This window comes from Elaeis guineensis, chromosome 6 (genome assembly GCF_000442705.2).
Source record: "Elaeis guineensis isolate ETL-2024a chromosome 6, EG11, whole genome shotgun sequence".
In the NCBI taxonomy this organism is placed as follows: domain Eukaryota; kingdom Viridiplantae; phylum Streptophyta; class Magnoliopsida; order Arecales; family Arecaceae; genus Elaeis; species Elaeis guineensis.
In genome coordinates this window covers 9686290-9701228 of record NC_025998.2, presented here as the reverse complement: position 1 = coordinate 9701228, position 14939 = coordinate 9686290, and the positions used below count along the sequence as shown (strand labels likewise).

The window sequence follows — 14939 nt, the reverse complement described above, 5'->3', positions numbered from 1 at the left end:
TTGATAAGCTAGAATCACCTCATCGACCAGCAAATATCATAACAACAGAGATAGGTGAATGCAGGGCAGTAGGTGAAGCAACACGTGCACACTCACAACCAGTCAATGCCCAGCAATAGGAGCTACACAAAGGTCAAGGGGAACCGGTTGGGATTGCAAGGCTCTACATCAGAAAACACCCTAAGATAACGACTTGAAATGCTGAGGAGAGGACACTGGCACACAATCCAGCCATGGAGGAACGGCCTCAGGATGATGGGCCTGGTCAAGCCATCCAACAAAACCAATTAGGCAGGGCCAACCAAGAAGCAAAGCAGTTCGTCATAGTAGCAAGAAAGAGAGAATGCTGAAGATCCATTTGAGAGGTTTCATGAGAAGCCCTTCGTACAAAATTTTAAGACCACTGAGCCATTAGATGACATGTTGTCCAGATCACCTCGAGTTACAAGTAACAATGCTTATGACAATCCAGGCAATAATGCATTCTTAGTGGCCAGAAAGGTAGTAGTCGACATGGAAGGGTACATACAACTCGCAACCACATGGTCCAAGTCCGTTCATCAGTGAGTTGTTTCACTCATGCCACATACGATATGGAACATGAAGCACGATGTAAAGCTTGAGGTTATAATAGCATATAGGAGATGGGCTCAATGAGATGGACCATGGCACGGGTACATATTGTTGCAGCTAATGATATAGCATGTGAAGCAGGTCTCCAGACATCAATGGATCATCATCACATTGAATCTTATTTTGCACAACCAGCATAATACCCATATATACTCTTCATCTGAAGCATTGAATATGTGGCTACTACACTCCACAGCCTTATCCAGATCACCAATCAAATTTTGCTACTACAATCTTCCCACAGGTGAGATGGCCAGCCCAATATCAAAAAGAGGATCGGTATCAGAGTGCTATCCAAGAAAACCAAATTATTGTCTGCAAAGATGGCCATAGTTTCTAGCTTGGAGTCAAGTCCAAGGCATCAACGATGAAAGAGATCCCAAGATCTACAAGTGGCATAGACTCTCTGCCAGGGACTAGATATCAGTATATTTTTGGGTTTCAAATATACGTGTATTTTCAAGCTACAAACTATATATTTATTTTTATTCATTACAAATGCATCCCTCAAGCAATCATATAGTTTTAGGGCGAATATGAAATAAAATAACAATAAAACAACTTTAACATCATATTTTGAAGATCCCTAGATCTTAAAATAATCATCACCAAAAAAAATGAAAATTAAAAAGAAAAGGCAAACAAATATCATACCGATACGTTCAGCATATCGAATATTGTTACTAAGGTTTTTGGTACCGGTACCGATGACCGTTCCGGCCAGCTGGCGGCACGGTCTGGTACGGTTCCATATCGGATCGGACCGACGTGAACCGAAATAAGGAAGGAAACCGGGAAGAGGAAAAGAGAGAGAGAGAGAGAGAGAGAGGGAGGAAGAAAGAAAAGAGGGGAAGGAATCGGAGGGCCCGTCAGATGACCTCTGGCTAGCCGTCGGATGGCACAGTCCACGTGCGCAGTGCCACAGGCATAAAACAGAAGCGACGCCCCTGTTTCACAATTTTTTTAAAAAAACAAAAACAAACGAAAACGGCAAATTGTTTGCCAGCTTCACTGTTTAATAGATTTTTTTTAAAAAAAATTAAAAAATAAAGCCAGCAATCCGATTGACGGCTTTACTAATTTTAATTTTTTTAAAAAATATTTTAAACAATGAAGCCGGCAAATATTTTGCCGGCTTCACTATTAATCCCCATTTTTTAAAAAAGAGCCATGTGTGAACAGGGGCGACAATCCTTGTTCCGCGACCGTGATGCCACCCGTATCGCTTCCACCACTAGATGGCCACGGCGGCCACCCAGAGTCCTCCAGCGGCCTCTTCGCCGTCCCGTCCTCCCATCTCCGATGGTCTCTCCCCTCTCTCTCTCTTTCTCGCTCGTTGCAGCAGCCCATCGGGCGAACCGAGCCGTGGCGGCTTCCGCCACCCTCCGACGGCTGCAGAGGGCCACTGCCGGCTTCCGACGGCGTCCTCCTCTCTCTCCCTCTCTTCCTCTCTCTCTGCCTCTGTTTCTGTCTCGTTTTTCCCCAGCACCCGTGTGTGCCATTTTCTTCGTCGGAACCATCCCGATTTCCCGCCGGTCCGATTCGGCACGCCCCAAACCGATTGGTTCGAGACGGTGCTAAGAACCCTAATTGTTACAGTATCGTACCAAACTGGCACTAGACAGGTACAATACCAATGGCAAGATCGAGAACCTTGATCACAACATAAATGCATAATCGATGTAAAAAGAGAACCCACACTATTCGTCATGATCAACATTTGCTTCCATGCATTGAGTGGAGTAGACATGGGCATTATCAATATAAATAGTGCATAATGCATATCAAATAATATAAATCAAGAGCCAACATCATTGATCATGACATGCATTTCACTAGAATTCAACCAGGCATTCATGAACTATAACCCAAAAAAACTGAATTTGTCATTAAATTCTTTCTGCTCTTGTGATCATCTGACATAGTCAGAGAGAAACCTCCAAAATATTTGAGTTTTTATCTTTTTCGAATTCTAAGTATTGTAGATCATGATTAATAGAATAGGAGGGTAGCTAAGAAAGGTAGCACAATGTAATAAGAAAAATTATTGTGATAAATTTACACAAAGAGCTCATCGTTGTAATAAGCTTACCGTTGTTTCAATAACAACAGCAACTAGATTGAGAACAAGTATAAAAACTATAACATATCCAAACATGGGGCTGCGAACGAAAGCTTTCAAATTCTTGCACAGAGGTGAATGGTAAAAAGATGGGCAGTTTTCAAACCATGAAGGCTGCAATGTCCAACATACACCAAGCATTAGAGATTAGATTGATATCTAGTAATTGAGAGCATGCTACTTACAGGTAAATAAATAGAAAGAGTGAATGGAATCTGATTTTTTCAGTCCTACTCTTTAAGGGTATATTTGCATGTTTTTAACAGCATTGAGCATTGACTTACAGAAGGCTCCTTTTGAAACCTTAGGGCAATAGCATTGCAGAGATCAGTAAATTCTTCCAAATTAATCTGGGCAAAAACAGGAAGTCGAAAGCATGTGAGAGGAATAAAAATCAAAATAAATTTCCATCATAGAAATCCAAATATATCATCATAAAATCATCAATATAGCTTCTTTTTTTTTTGCAGGAACCAATAAATACATGCTTAAGACCTATAATATGGCATACATGGGGACAGCTGCAGCACCAAAGATATGTTTCTTCAAAGATGTGAATTGAGCTGCATCATGGGACTTGCTGTCACATGCAAGATTGGATATAACACACCAATTCCACTAGTGTAGGTGCATATTAGGAATTGGCATATCTAAACACGTTCTTTGGAAGTTGTTTGAGAAAAGATTGAGCACTAGTTGTTAGAGGTTTTAAATAAATGACCATTTCAACAACATTTAGGACATCACAGTTAAACTTTACACCTCTAAAAACATTTTTAAAAAAAAAAAAACATGTTTAAAAGTACATTAATTGCCAGAACCAAATTCCCCAAAAATAAAATATGCCATTAAGCGGAAAGGTAATCTCAAACAGCTCAGATCTATGTAAATAGCACAAGTTTGTGCAAAGAATATCAAGGTAAACAGAATAAATCTTAGTAATGACAGTTCAATAATACAAGACTTAAATAGGTGGTAAACTAATTTGCAATAACACCTGCTATAACAATATTCAGAGCTCAGATACATGTGGAAGGGCAATACTAATGGAGGCAAAACATCACAAAGCTTTCATGAAATTTTGAGGACATATAGACAATAGACTTATTATACCTTAGAATATATCCCTTGATAGAGACATGTGGCATGAAGAATTTACAGAATCTAAATGGAGAGGCATTAGCCTCAGGACAATAGCCTCTGGTCATATACTAGTTTCACACAGATTCACCAAAACCATAACCAATCAAACCTTGCCAAACTATTTGGGGATTCTTCATTTCCAAGCATTCCTATTTAAGGAGACCATTAGTGCTAGTTCAAGCTGTCATGCAGATTACATATAATAAAATGAAAAAAAAATGAAACCATTATAAGATTCTAAATACAGAGCATAAGTGCAACTCAAATGTGCTGGATTCATAAGTCAATATTTGAAACCAAATACTTCAATTAATAAGAGAAGAGTTTCAAATTACAGCAATTCTTAAAGAGTAGGTTTACCAAGCCAGAAAGATTCTTAATAATGAAAAGAAAAAAAAAATCAATGACCATGATGTAGATGAGAGGATAACAAAAGCTAAGATAATGCACATACAAAAAAAAGGAATACATATGTGAGTATAGACAGAAGCAAAGAAAGACAGACACACACACACACACACACAACAGAACACAGAGAGAGAGAGAGAGAGAGAGATTTTACCTTGAAATCACCACTATCATCAAGTTCACTGAATATTAATTCAAAATCTTCCCTAGAAGTTTTTGGTAGGGACCTGAAGAATTTTTTTTTTTCAAAAAAAAAAGCTACATAGCATCAGTGCCGATGTATTTTGATTCAACAATTGCAAATCATGAACAGTTAGCATAATGAACACAAGTAGGTTCTGCAGTGCCCGATGATTATGCATATTGAGTTTGTTCAGTTTACAATTGTTAAAGTTCAACCCCAAAGCTTAAGATAGTAGGTGGTGGAGCCCAGGAGTATTTGGGACTAAATACAGTACCTAATGATCCTAACCTATTCAATGTAGGACTACTTCCATTCACCAACACCATCTCCTACGTGTTGAGCCTAAACAGACAGACTTGAGCCTGAAGGATGGGCAACACATGGGTTGGTAAGGGAGCATGGAGGGATCAGCCAGCAAGCAAGCTGGCTCTGATACCATGTTATATCCAATCCAGAAGCTTAAGATATGCAGTGGACAGGCCCACAAGTATTCAAGACCAACCGGAAACCCTAACCTACCCAACGTAGGACTATTCCCATTTTCCAACAATAATCACATTAAAAAATGTCAATTTCCACACTATTTGTAATTAAAAAATCGCCATCCAACAGAAATTGCATATTAACAAGTAAAAGTTGGTTGTGTAGTACAAATCATTTTCTAATGAATCATCCACTTAAGAGTCAAACAAATAACATGTCACCTTCACTTCTATTTGCAATGAAAACATGTATACTAGCAAAGGACCAACCAAATTTAAAAACGAAGACATTCAAGTAGGGCATGCACATTGTTCCAGGTCAAACCAAACAAGACCAAACCACGGTCCACGGCCACAGTGAGTTCGGGTTCAGTTTAAGCATATATCAGTTATTGTTTTGAAAAACCCAAATGGATCGGTTCAGCTCCAGCTCAAGAATTCAAGTTACCCAATCTAATCAGAAACAAAGTAATCTATAATGTAAATATTGGATACATTATATTAGAGATTTATAATAAAATCCATACCAGAGATTCATTATTCATGTTAGTTTTTGTTTTTTAGATAGATTACTTGTTGGTTATATTGTTCAATTTGTGTCCTCGATAGTCTCTCTTAAAAAGAATTAATATATCATGTTGCTGATTAATTTAATTTCTATAGGACATGAGAAAACTGAGCTCAATCGATTTGACCTTGGCTGTTAGGCTTAATTTTGTTCCAACATTATGGTCGGGTTGTAGTTCCAAAAACTAAAAACTGTTAGGTTTCAAACCTGAGTCAACCTCCAACCAAAACCAACCTGAACCATGTGCACCCCAAGGTTTTAAATCCCATAGGACAGAAGTATTCTCGTTTCTCCATGGAACGGGATGCCTTGCTGTCCCATCCCATCTCGGCAGCAGTAGTCTCATTCATGCATCCCGATAGATATTTTCCATCCCCCAACCCCCTCTTTCCCTTCCTTCTTTTCTTTTTTCCTTCTTTTCTCTCCTTTTCTTCTACACCTTCCTTTCTTTCCTTTCCTTTTCCTTTCTTTTCTTATCCCTTCCTTTCTTTTCTTTTTTCCTTTTTCTTCTTCTTTCTCTTTCCTTTCTTTCTTTCTTCTTTCCTTCCTTTCTTTTTCTCCCCCCTTCCTCTCTTTCCTCCATTTTTCTTCTTTCTTTTTGCCTTTCACTTTTTCCTTTTCTTTCATCTTTCCTTCTTTTCTTTCTTTACTCTTTCTTCTTCTCTCTCCACATGGATGGGTTTTAGAGTCCAAACCTCATCCTAGTCCCCTTTTTCTCACAGGAATAGGATAGGATGGCTGAGATGCCCCCATCTTGCTGGGTTGTAAAGTCTTGGTGTACCTTGCACTGAGGTACATCATAAAATCAAAACTTGGATTAAATATTTGTGCCAAGCAAGCTCTAAGGACCCAACTTCTATGACATATAATAAATAAGGAATAAATATTTGGTCCACCAGATAATGATCTCTCAAGTCAATGAACTCAAGAACCTGACTTCTATGACATCCAAATCTGATTTAATAAATAAGAATATGCATTTTCCAGATCCAAACTAGAAAATGCAGCTCCAACTCTGATATGGCAATTGGGTTGTCAAACTCCATTCCCACCCCTACATCTAGCTCCATTTCCAACCATCATCATTGATTAATGAGTGTCATTAAACTGCTCCATCAGTTTGCTTATCCTATGATAAGCAACAGATCTTTTAGGAAAGACATACCGAGGACTCTCTAGATGCCAGTAAGCTGGGTCTAAAGCCTATACAAGCTTGACTTATGCTAGTTCGATTGGATCACCATACCAAGCCTACTGCAAGAAATGGATATGCTTGAGGCCAATGTAGCCCATGTACCAACACCTCAGGACTAGAGAAAACTTCACTGACTCCTGATGTGCATCATTGGACTTCCTACCTTATCTAGAGCCTGCCCTTGTGAAGCCAGTGGCTATGAAGACCCGCCTCTGTTCTTTAACCTGCCCTTAACTTGTTCCATTTTTGGCTCACAAATTATGCTAGCAATCGCTTCTCAAACTACTAGTTTTCAAATTTTTCCTTCCTCTATTTCAATGGTGCATTTGTTCTAAATGCCCAAAACATTAGGAAAAGCCTTCCAAGCTACATGCTCAAAGTAATCAAATTGAAGAGTTAAAATGGAAATTGAAGTTCAGGTGGTTGGGGTTAAAATTACTGTAACTGTTGATGTAAGTTACTAACATTAAGAGGTTTATTCATAATCTATTAATCAAGAATTTTTTTGTGACTTTCGACCTTGAACAGGGTTAAATATAATCAAAGTTTTACGTCCATTTGGGACGGAGCGTCCCAACCATCCCACCCAATTCCTGTGAAAAAATAGGACCAAGATGAGGTCAGGACTCTGAAACCCATCCATGAAGAGAAAGAAGAAGAAAGAGGAAAGGAAGAAAGGAAGATGAAAAAGGAGAAAAGTAAGAGAAAAGAGGAGAAAGAAAAACCAAAAAAGAGGGCAGGGAGAAGAAAAAGAAAAGGAAAGAAGCAAGAAAGGAAAGAGAAAGAAGGGAAAAAAGAAAAATGAAAGAAAGGAAGGGATGACAAAAAGAAAGAAAAAAAGGAAAGAAAGGAAGGAAGAAAAGAAGGAAAGAAAAGAAAGGAAGAAAGAAAAAAAGAAGGAAAAGAGATGGAGAATATCTATCGGGATATATGATTAGGACGCCTATCGAGACAAGATGAAATGGGACAGCAGACATCCCGTTCCATGAAAATACCAGGATACCTCCGTCCCATAGGATTTAAAACCTTAAATATAATTTTAATTTTAATTAGAATGTAATATGAAGGTTCCTTAGATATTAAAGCAATGAAGACTTCTTCCATTGCTTTAACAATTGCAAGGGGTCATTAAGCAAAAACCCTTCATATGAAGGTGGGAAATGAAGGGTGGAGGGATATAGATGAAACAACAGAAAGAGATGTGTGAATTGAGGTTGTATAACAATTAAATAATATAAGTTTTAGAGGGAAGAAAGAGGGGACAATTTGGGAGATGTTGTACATGAATGTAGCATGTGTTATTGTTAAATACATTGTCTTAGTTATGCATAGCATCACATGTACCATGAGAAAATTAGGGTATGCCCATCACATCATTATACCTGTCCAAAATTCATCATTTTGAGAGCCATCATTGTGCAATTCGAATTTGTACACATGAACTAGTTAATGTGTAAATAGTGCATGATGGTGATTTTAGTTTAGGATAGAAGATTAATGTAAGGGACCATTTCAAGGAAAAGGCAAATAGTTTGCCGCTACATGATAAACTGCATATGAACCACAGATCAACAACATATGCAGTTCATTATGTGGCAGTAAACTATTTGCTCCTTTCTTGTATAAGTCCCTTGCATTAATCTTATGTTAAACTAGACCCTCTATGATATACTGCTTAAAGCCTTAAACCATGGATTTAGGACCTCCTGCGGGACACTGGGATAGGATACCATCCCATGTATCGAGATAGAGCCATCCTGCTAGCATCCCAACGTCCCGATCGAAACATCTTAGACATCCTCTGTCCCAAGTGCTAGGATGGCGGCACATTCCGTTCCATAAGAAAATCGGAACAGCCCCATCCCATTGGATTTAAAATCTTGCCTTAAACTACTCAACAGCATAAAGCCTGCTACAGTCTTCTACCCCCCACAAAAAAGAGGAGCATAAAGCCAGTAAAATAAAGATTAACATAACCATATATGTAATAAAAAGTTCTGACCTGTACTTGTTCAATTCCTCAAATAGGCAGATGCACTGCTCCTTGTTCAGAAACCCTTGCTTCTGGTGTGCAAAAAACAAAGATCAGTAATGCAAAATTTGAAAGACCACATGACTTTACAGTACTAGCAACTTACCCTATCATGTGAACTTATTGCATATCAATGATATCTAGTATAATGACACAATTATTCCCAGTTAAATTCCAGAATCAAACAGATATATCTACAGAAATACATATATCTACATGCAAGGTTTGCTGAACCGGTACCGCCGGCCGTTTCGGCCGACCGATGGTACGGTTCGGTATGGTTTCATACCGTACCGAACCGACGATCCGAACCGGAAGAAAAAAGAGAGAAATTGAGAGAAATAGAGAGAGAGAAAGAGGAAAAAAAAAGAGGGAGGGAAGGAGCCGGCAGAGCCACCGGAAGGCCTCCGACTGGCCGCCGTGGCCGTCGGAGGGCGCCGTCCACGGGCGTGGCGCCGCAGGCATGAAACAGGGGCATCGCCCTTGTTTCGTAAATTTTTTTAAAAACATGGTTTTAAGTGAAGTCGGCAAACGATTTGCCGGCTTCACGATTTTTGTTTTTTTTTTTAAAAATTCTTAAGTCGGCAACCCAGTTGCCAACTTCATAAGTTTAAAACAAAAAAAAAGAAAAAATTGAAACAGACGTCGTCTGTTTCGAAAAAGAAGAAGAGAGCGGAGCCGCGGAGGGGCTCCGCCCGCTCGACCGCCCTCAGGCCGTCAGCGTTGGCTCACCGACCACCGGGAGCCTCGCAACGGAGGCACCATTTGTCCGGTAGGTTCCCCGCCCCCCTCCGAGCGCTCTCTCTTTTTTGCTCTCTTGAAAGTCCTATCGGACGATATGGGGCTCGGAACCCTCCGACGACCGCAGTCGGCCACCGCCGGCCTCCGGCGGCTCCCACCTCCCTCCCTTCCCTCCCCTCTTCTCTCTTTCTTACTTTCTATTCTTTATTCTTCGGTACCGCCGGTGTACCGATTTTACTGGTCGAATCATGCCGGTTCTCCGCCGGTCCGTACGAGATGGGGTGTACCGGCCGGTTCGGCACGATATGGCAAACCTTGTCTACATGTATATATATGTGCATGTACATATATATGCATGTATGTAGTTTCAGGCATGTGATGCAAGTATGAATGCTTGGAATTTCCCCATCTCACTAAAGCTTTTTTTTTTTATCATTTACATAACCTTAATAGACAACCTTGGGAAGGTGTTTCCCACTTGTTTCTCTCCCTTAAAGTAGAAATGGAATTGAGTGAGGTGTATTTATCAAAGATGGGACTAGCATTAGGGGTGGGATATTGGTGGATATGGGTCAGTCTCAGTCTTTCAGATTTATACTGAAAAGATAAACTGACATGCACACCACGCAAAGCTGGGTTTGAGGGCTTTCCACGCAATGAAATACCATAAACATGCAGATACATTTGCATTATATACATAGATATTATGTGTGTATGATAGAATATAGATATTGTTATGTCATACAGGACGGACAGACAAACAGATGGATAGATAGACAAACACACACACATATCACTTGTATTAGATACAAAATGATGTACTCAATAAAAGGTTTGCCAAGGCACAAAGTATTAAGCAGTATCAAGTTGGCTTCAGTCCAGACCAGATCTATACAAAGTTAACCCTATCATAAATAAGTTAAATGATCATACAAAGTTAATCCCTATCATATATAAGTCTAATGATCATTAAATCATAAAAGGAAAAAGAAAGAAGAAGAAGAAAAGAAAAAGGCAATTCCCACACAATTCTAATGAGAAAACATGTTTGAGCCGAACTTTAGCAAGAGCTTTTCATGCCATCATAGGCATATGCGACCTCCAGCAAAAGACAGTATGCATGTCCAGTGATGTTTTATTGAATATTATACATCCAAGCAAAAATGAAAGACAATGATCACCAATTTGCAACAAAAGAGGGGGGAAAAAAGAGTCCATCAAAATCTAATCATGCGACTAGGCAATATTGTTATCTTAGCAAAAGGAACATAAAATGTTATCTTCCCCTAGAACACCTATCAAAATCCCTCCAAGACTTTGCAAGTTAACATATAAGCATCATTGCAAATCTGACCACTCAATTAGACATGAAGCCAAAAATAAACAGATACAAAGTACTTGAACATCATAACCAAGGGAAGAATTTAAATATTGCAGCTTAAAACAATATTGAAAATGATGTAGATCTAGAAAGAATGAATGAAAAAAATATTATAAAGCAACTGGTTCATTTGGAGTTTTGGAGCATAAGTGGAAGCATATCTGGTCTTCCATTAATCTGGGTTCCTGGGAGGAAATTCTTCATCTGTGAGAGTGATGTGGTGTTGACACTACCCAAGCAGGGCACAATTTTGCACTCTTTCTTCTGCACAGTCACCCATCCTCACTTTCTCAATGAAAAGGTGAATTCATATTGGATCTTTCCTAATAACCAGTTTGTATTCCTATAGTTACAGAATACCTGTGATTATCTGTCCTACATAATTAGAATACCAATTTCAATTTCTGTGTCCACTTGAAATTTGTTGTATTAGAAGCATCAAAAACCTATTTATTTCTCACAAGAAAAAGGCACCAAAAAGAAAGTAAGAGGAAAAAATAACTTACATAATTATCTATAAGACTGAATGCCTTTCCCAAGATGCGTATTCTCATAGAATCCATCTCAACCACTTGTTTCGCAAGCTAAAAAAATTAAAAAAGAATATACATGGCATTGAGTATGACTGTTTAATTTATAATCACTTTGTCAAACAAATTGTTAAAATCAAGTTATAATAGCACAAGATGAGATAGAAACTTAATTATGTTTTCTTTAACAGATCTGAAGACATCAAACTTAATGATCCCATGTTTCAACATCATTAACATATCAATAGAAATACTTGACAACAAGTAAATACCTGAGCTTTAAAGCTATCATAAACGACCGCAAGAATAAGATTTGTTAGGAAGTAAACCCCCAACAGCACATAGATAACAAATAATAGGCAAGACCAACGTGATTTCCTGCTCAAGAACATATAAGTCAACACCTAGGCCCAAATTTCAGTATGAGCCTCCATACTGTAAACTGTAAAAAGCATAAGATAACTAGATGATTTAAAAAAAATGTAAATATCCTTAATAAACATAATAGCTAAGCTATGCAGGAAGAAGAAAAATGATAAGTTCTCATGCAAAATATAATTAGAGCTGCCTTGGCCACTTGCATCACCCACTACAGCATCAACCAATCATGACAGAATATTTTAGTTCTTTACTTTAGACCATAAGTTGGGAACTGCATTCCAACTGGGTTCTTTTAGATATGTACCTTTCAAAAGCTGGAGCTTTGTAGGCGACAACTGTAGATCAGAGTTGTTTAGTTTCTCATTCATACCTTGTAAACATCCTAGATTAAGACTTCAGACAGGAGCCTCCTCCAAAGCAGATCAGACTTTGTCAGAGTGTTTACTTGAATAAGTTGGAAAAGATCTAGAAAATTCTTTCTGAAGAAAGTGATGAAGCTCTACTTACATAACAAAAAAATTTAGCATGAACAACTGAGATTTTGGACCCTGTTATTCCTTTCCTAGCAGTGGCAAAAACATTCACTAATTTTAGGCAATGGTATAACAGAAAGCCTGTTACATCAAAGCCCCTGAATTGGACAAAGGAGTTACATGGGCAGATGGCCCCCTATGACTTTATCCGTTAAAGGCTACTCTCAAATATCAAGCTAAATTGGGTAAGATTGGGCATATTAGCAAAACAAAACTTACAGCATGGATATAAGTGCTAATCAGCACAGCGAGCATGGCTCATTACACAGCATACCAGTGCCTCACCAGGCCGAGGCACTGACACAGAAGTACTAGCTACATGCTGGTACTTGGGACACTGCCATGCATGTGCTTCATTTGAACATCAAATGAATGGCTTCATTTGATTTAACAACCTTTATGCCAAATTCTGAAAGTTGGAGAAGTTCATTGATCATTCGGCTGAATGGTTCTTGGGAAATTACAGCTTCTAAGTAAAGCATGGTTTCATCCTATGGCCTACACCTAGCACATGCTAGACTTTCTAGTTTCTAGTATTTCATATGTTTCCCAACACATAATGAGAACATCAACTTATGGCCAGCATAATAATCCCTGATTAAATATGTACTGTATTGTATTAATGATAAATATATAGTTAGCATGCAACAGAAATATTAAAGTTGTTGCTCATTGTGCAGTTGAATACTTGATGGGAGTTTTACTTTTACCATGCCTTACTGCAATAAAAAATTGCCAATTTAAGAATAATTGAAGGAAAAAACATTTCAATACTTGCAATAGTCCAGCTTACTTGTAAGCAGGAATCCATACATCTGGATTGTTAGATGTGGTGAAAAGAACAAACATTTGATACAATGTAGCACCATAGGAATAGAACATGGTCCTTCCTTGTTGGGTGTCTTCAAATGTCACATACGCTAACCAGCTGGAGAATAAAAGGAACAATAGCCAAAGAGCCTGCACTTGTAAGAGTAAGCCAAGCACCCAGAAGATAAGAAAAACCTCAAAGGTGAGGAAATGAAGTGCCGCATCATATTCAGTTTAGCCTTAAAAAAATTAATATTTTGAATCTTTGATAACTTGCTAATATTCTAGATCATACTGAATAAGAATATGATAGAATCATGGCAAGCAAGTAAAGGATAATTGCATACATTTTGAGGGACAGAACAAAGAAGTATGAAATTAGAAACTTACCAAGACATTGAGATACATGCCAGCCATTCCAGCCAATGTGAGCATACATGCACGCAATTCCCTAATTTAAGAAATAAACTTTTTCAGTGATTAAAATATATTACATCTTTAAAAGAATTATAATAAATGAAAATTCCTTAATAATATTATGAGCTTTCAGTCTTTGCCATAAAAATTCAATAAGTTCATTAACATGAGGAAATAGACACAACCTAAATCACATCACCAACATGGATGTCAATCAAGTGACTTTCTGCTGACAGTTTGGCAATATACAATGACACAAGAAAGAAGAACCAAATGATACAACAAGACTTAATAAGGAAAAAGGATGTATGATATAAAAATCTTTGGTTTCACCAAATGCACCACATTACTGTTTTGGCATGTTGAGTGATACCTGGTGCACAGTACACACACCCCCTATATGTTTATCTAAACTGTTACACATACTTTTCTCTACTTATTGGTGGATTCTTTACAGAAATTAACATGGAGAGGTTTCAATCAATCGGTCCAAACATTTAAGATCGAAAAAATAACGCATGATTACCTAGCATAACACAATAAAAAAGATGGCTACTACGACTTCATCAAATATTTTATTCTAGTAATTACCAAAATTCTGGTCTCATCATGCATAGCATGCAGATCATCGCAAAATTCACTTTTACCAAGTTCCCACATGCAATTATCAGACTATGGATTTCAATCTCACATAATTATAATCATGTTCTAATATGTCGATCACACATGTCAAATTATACTCCACAATCTGAATCATCCTGATCTTCCTTTGTAGAAATAGGATTTCAATTGAAGATATATTTTAACATGATCAGTATCTAAAAGAATATGTGCACGGATAAACTGAACTTCTTCAGCCTGGACTGATACTGAAACATGAATGACCAAGACAACACAATAGAGATGTACACTTTAAGCAGGAACCCCCCCTATGCAAAAGCAACAAAGGCTGGATAAAGAAAATATTCCCATCAAGGAACTATATAACCAGAAAGGAGGAGACCTTGATCTCTTGAGTACTTTTTATATAAAACAACAAAATAGTGATCTTCCTTGGTCTAATCAACCACCTGAACACTTAATTAATCAAAAAAATATTTTATATCTGCAATCTTAGGAGTTAGGACTATGTCACTATCCATGAGACAGGTCTGGTTGCTTACGTGATGCTTATGTTGGCATTATAAAAGGTCGATTTGTTCTTTCTAGACCTTCTATAATCAGTAAAACATCCAACCAGGAACATGGATAATTGAAGGAATTCCACTCGTGGTGGACTACAGATGCTTGAAAGTTCAGGAATTTATTATTGCATGTCTTGGTTTATGGACATCAAATCACAGGCCACTAGTAATACTCCAGAAAACAATAGTTTATAA

At 38.0% G+C, this 14939-nt stretch overlaps 1 protein-coding gene across 7 annotated transcripts in view; it reads right to left on the bottom strand.

The window, feature by feature from the left end:
- LOC105047346 (two pore calcium channel protein 1) overlaps positions 1-14939 on the bottom strand; it is a 46846-nt gene that overhangs the window by 27050 nt on the left and 4857 nt on the right. For 5 of the 7 annotated variants that reach the window (XM_019851231.3, XM_019851232.3, XM_010926249.3 and 2 more), the window contains 8 exons: positions 13534-13594; positions 13127-13293; positions 11692-11797; positions 11396-11473; positions 8738-8799; positions 4461-4533; positions 3040-3105; positions 2726-2869 (listed from right to left, as the gene is read on the bottom strand). In XM_019851231.3, coding sequence (XP_019706790.2) covers positions 2726-2869; positions 3040-3105; positions 4461-4533; positions 8738-8799; positions 11396-11473; positions 11692-11797; positions 13127-13293; positions 13534-13594 — 757 coding nt within the window. The remainder of the gene's footprint in view (positions 1-2725; positions 2870-3039; positions 3106-4460; positions 4534-8737; positions 8800-11395; positions 11474-11691; positions 11798-13126; positions 13294-13533; positions 13595-14939) is intronic. The other 2 variants (XM_010926250.3, XM_010926252.3) reach the window with 1 other exon arrangement.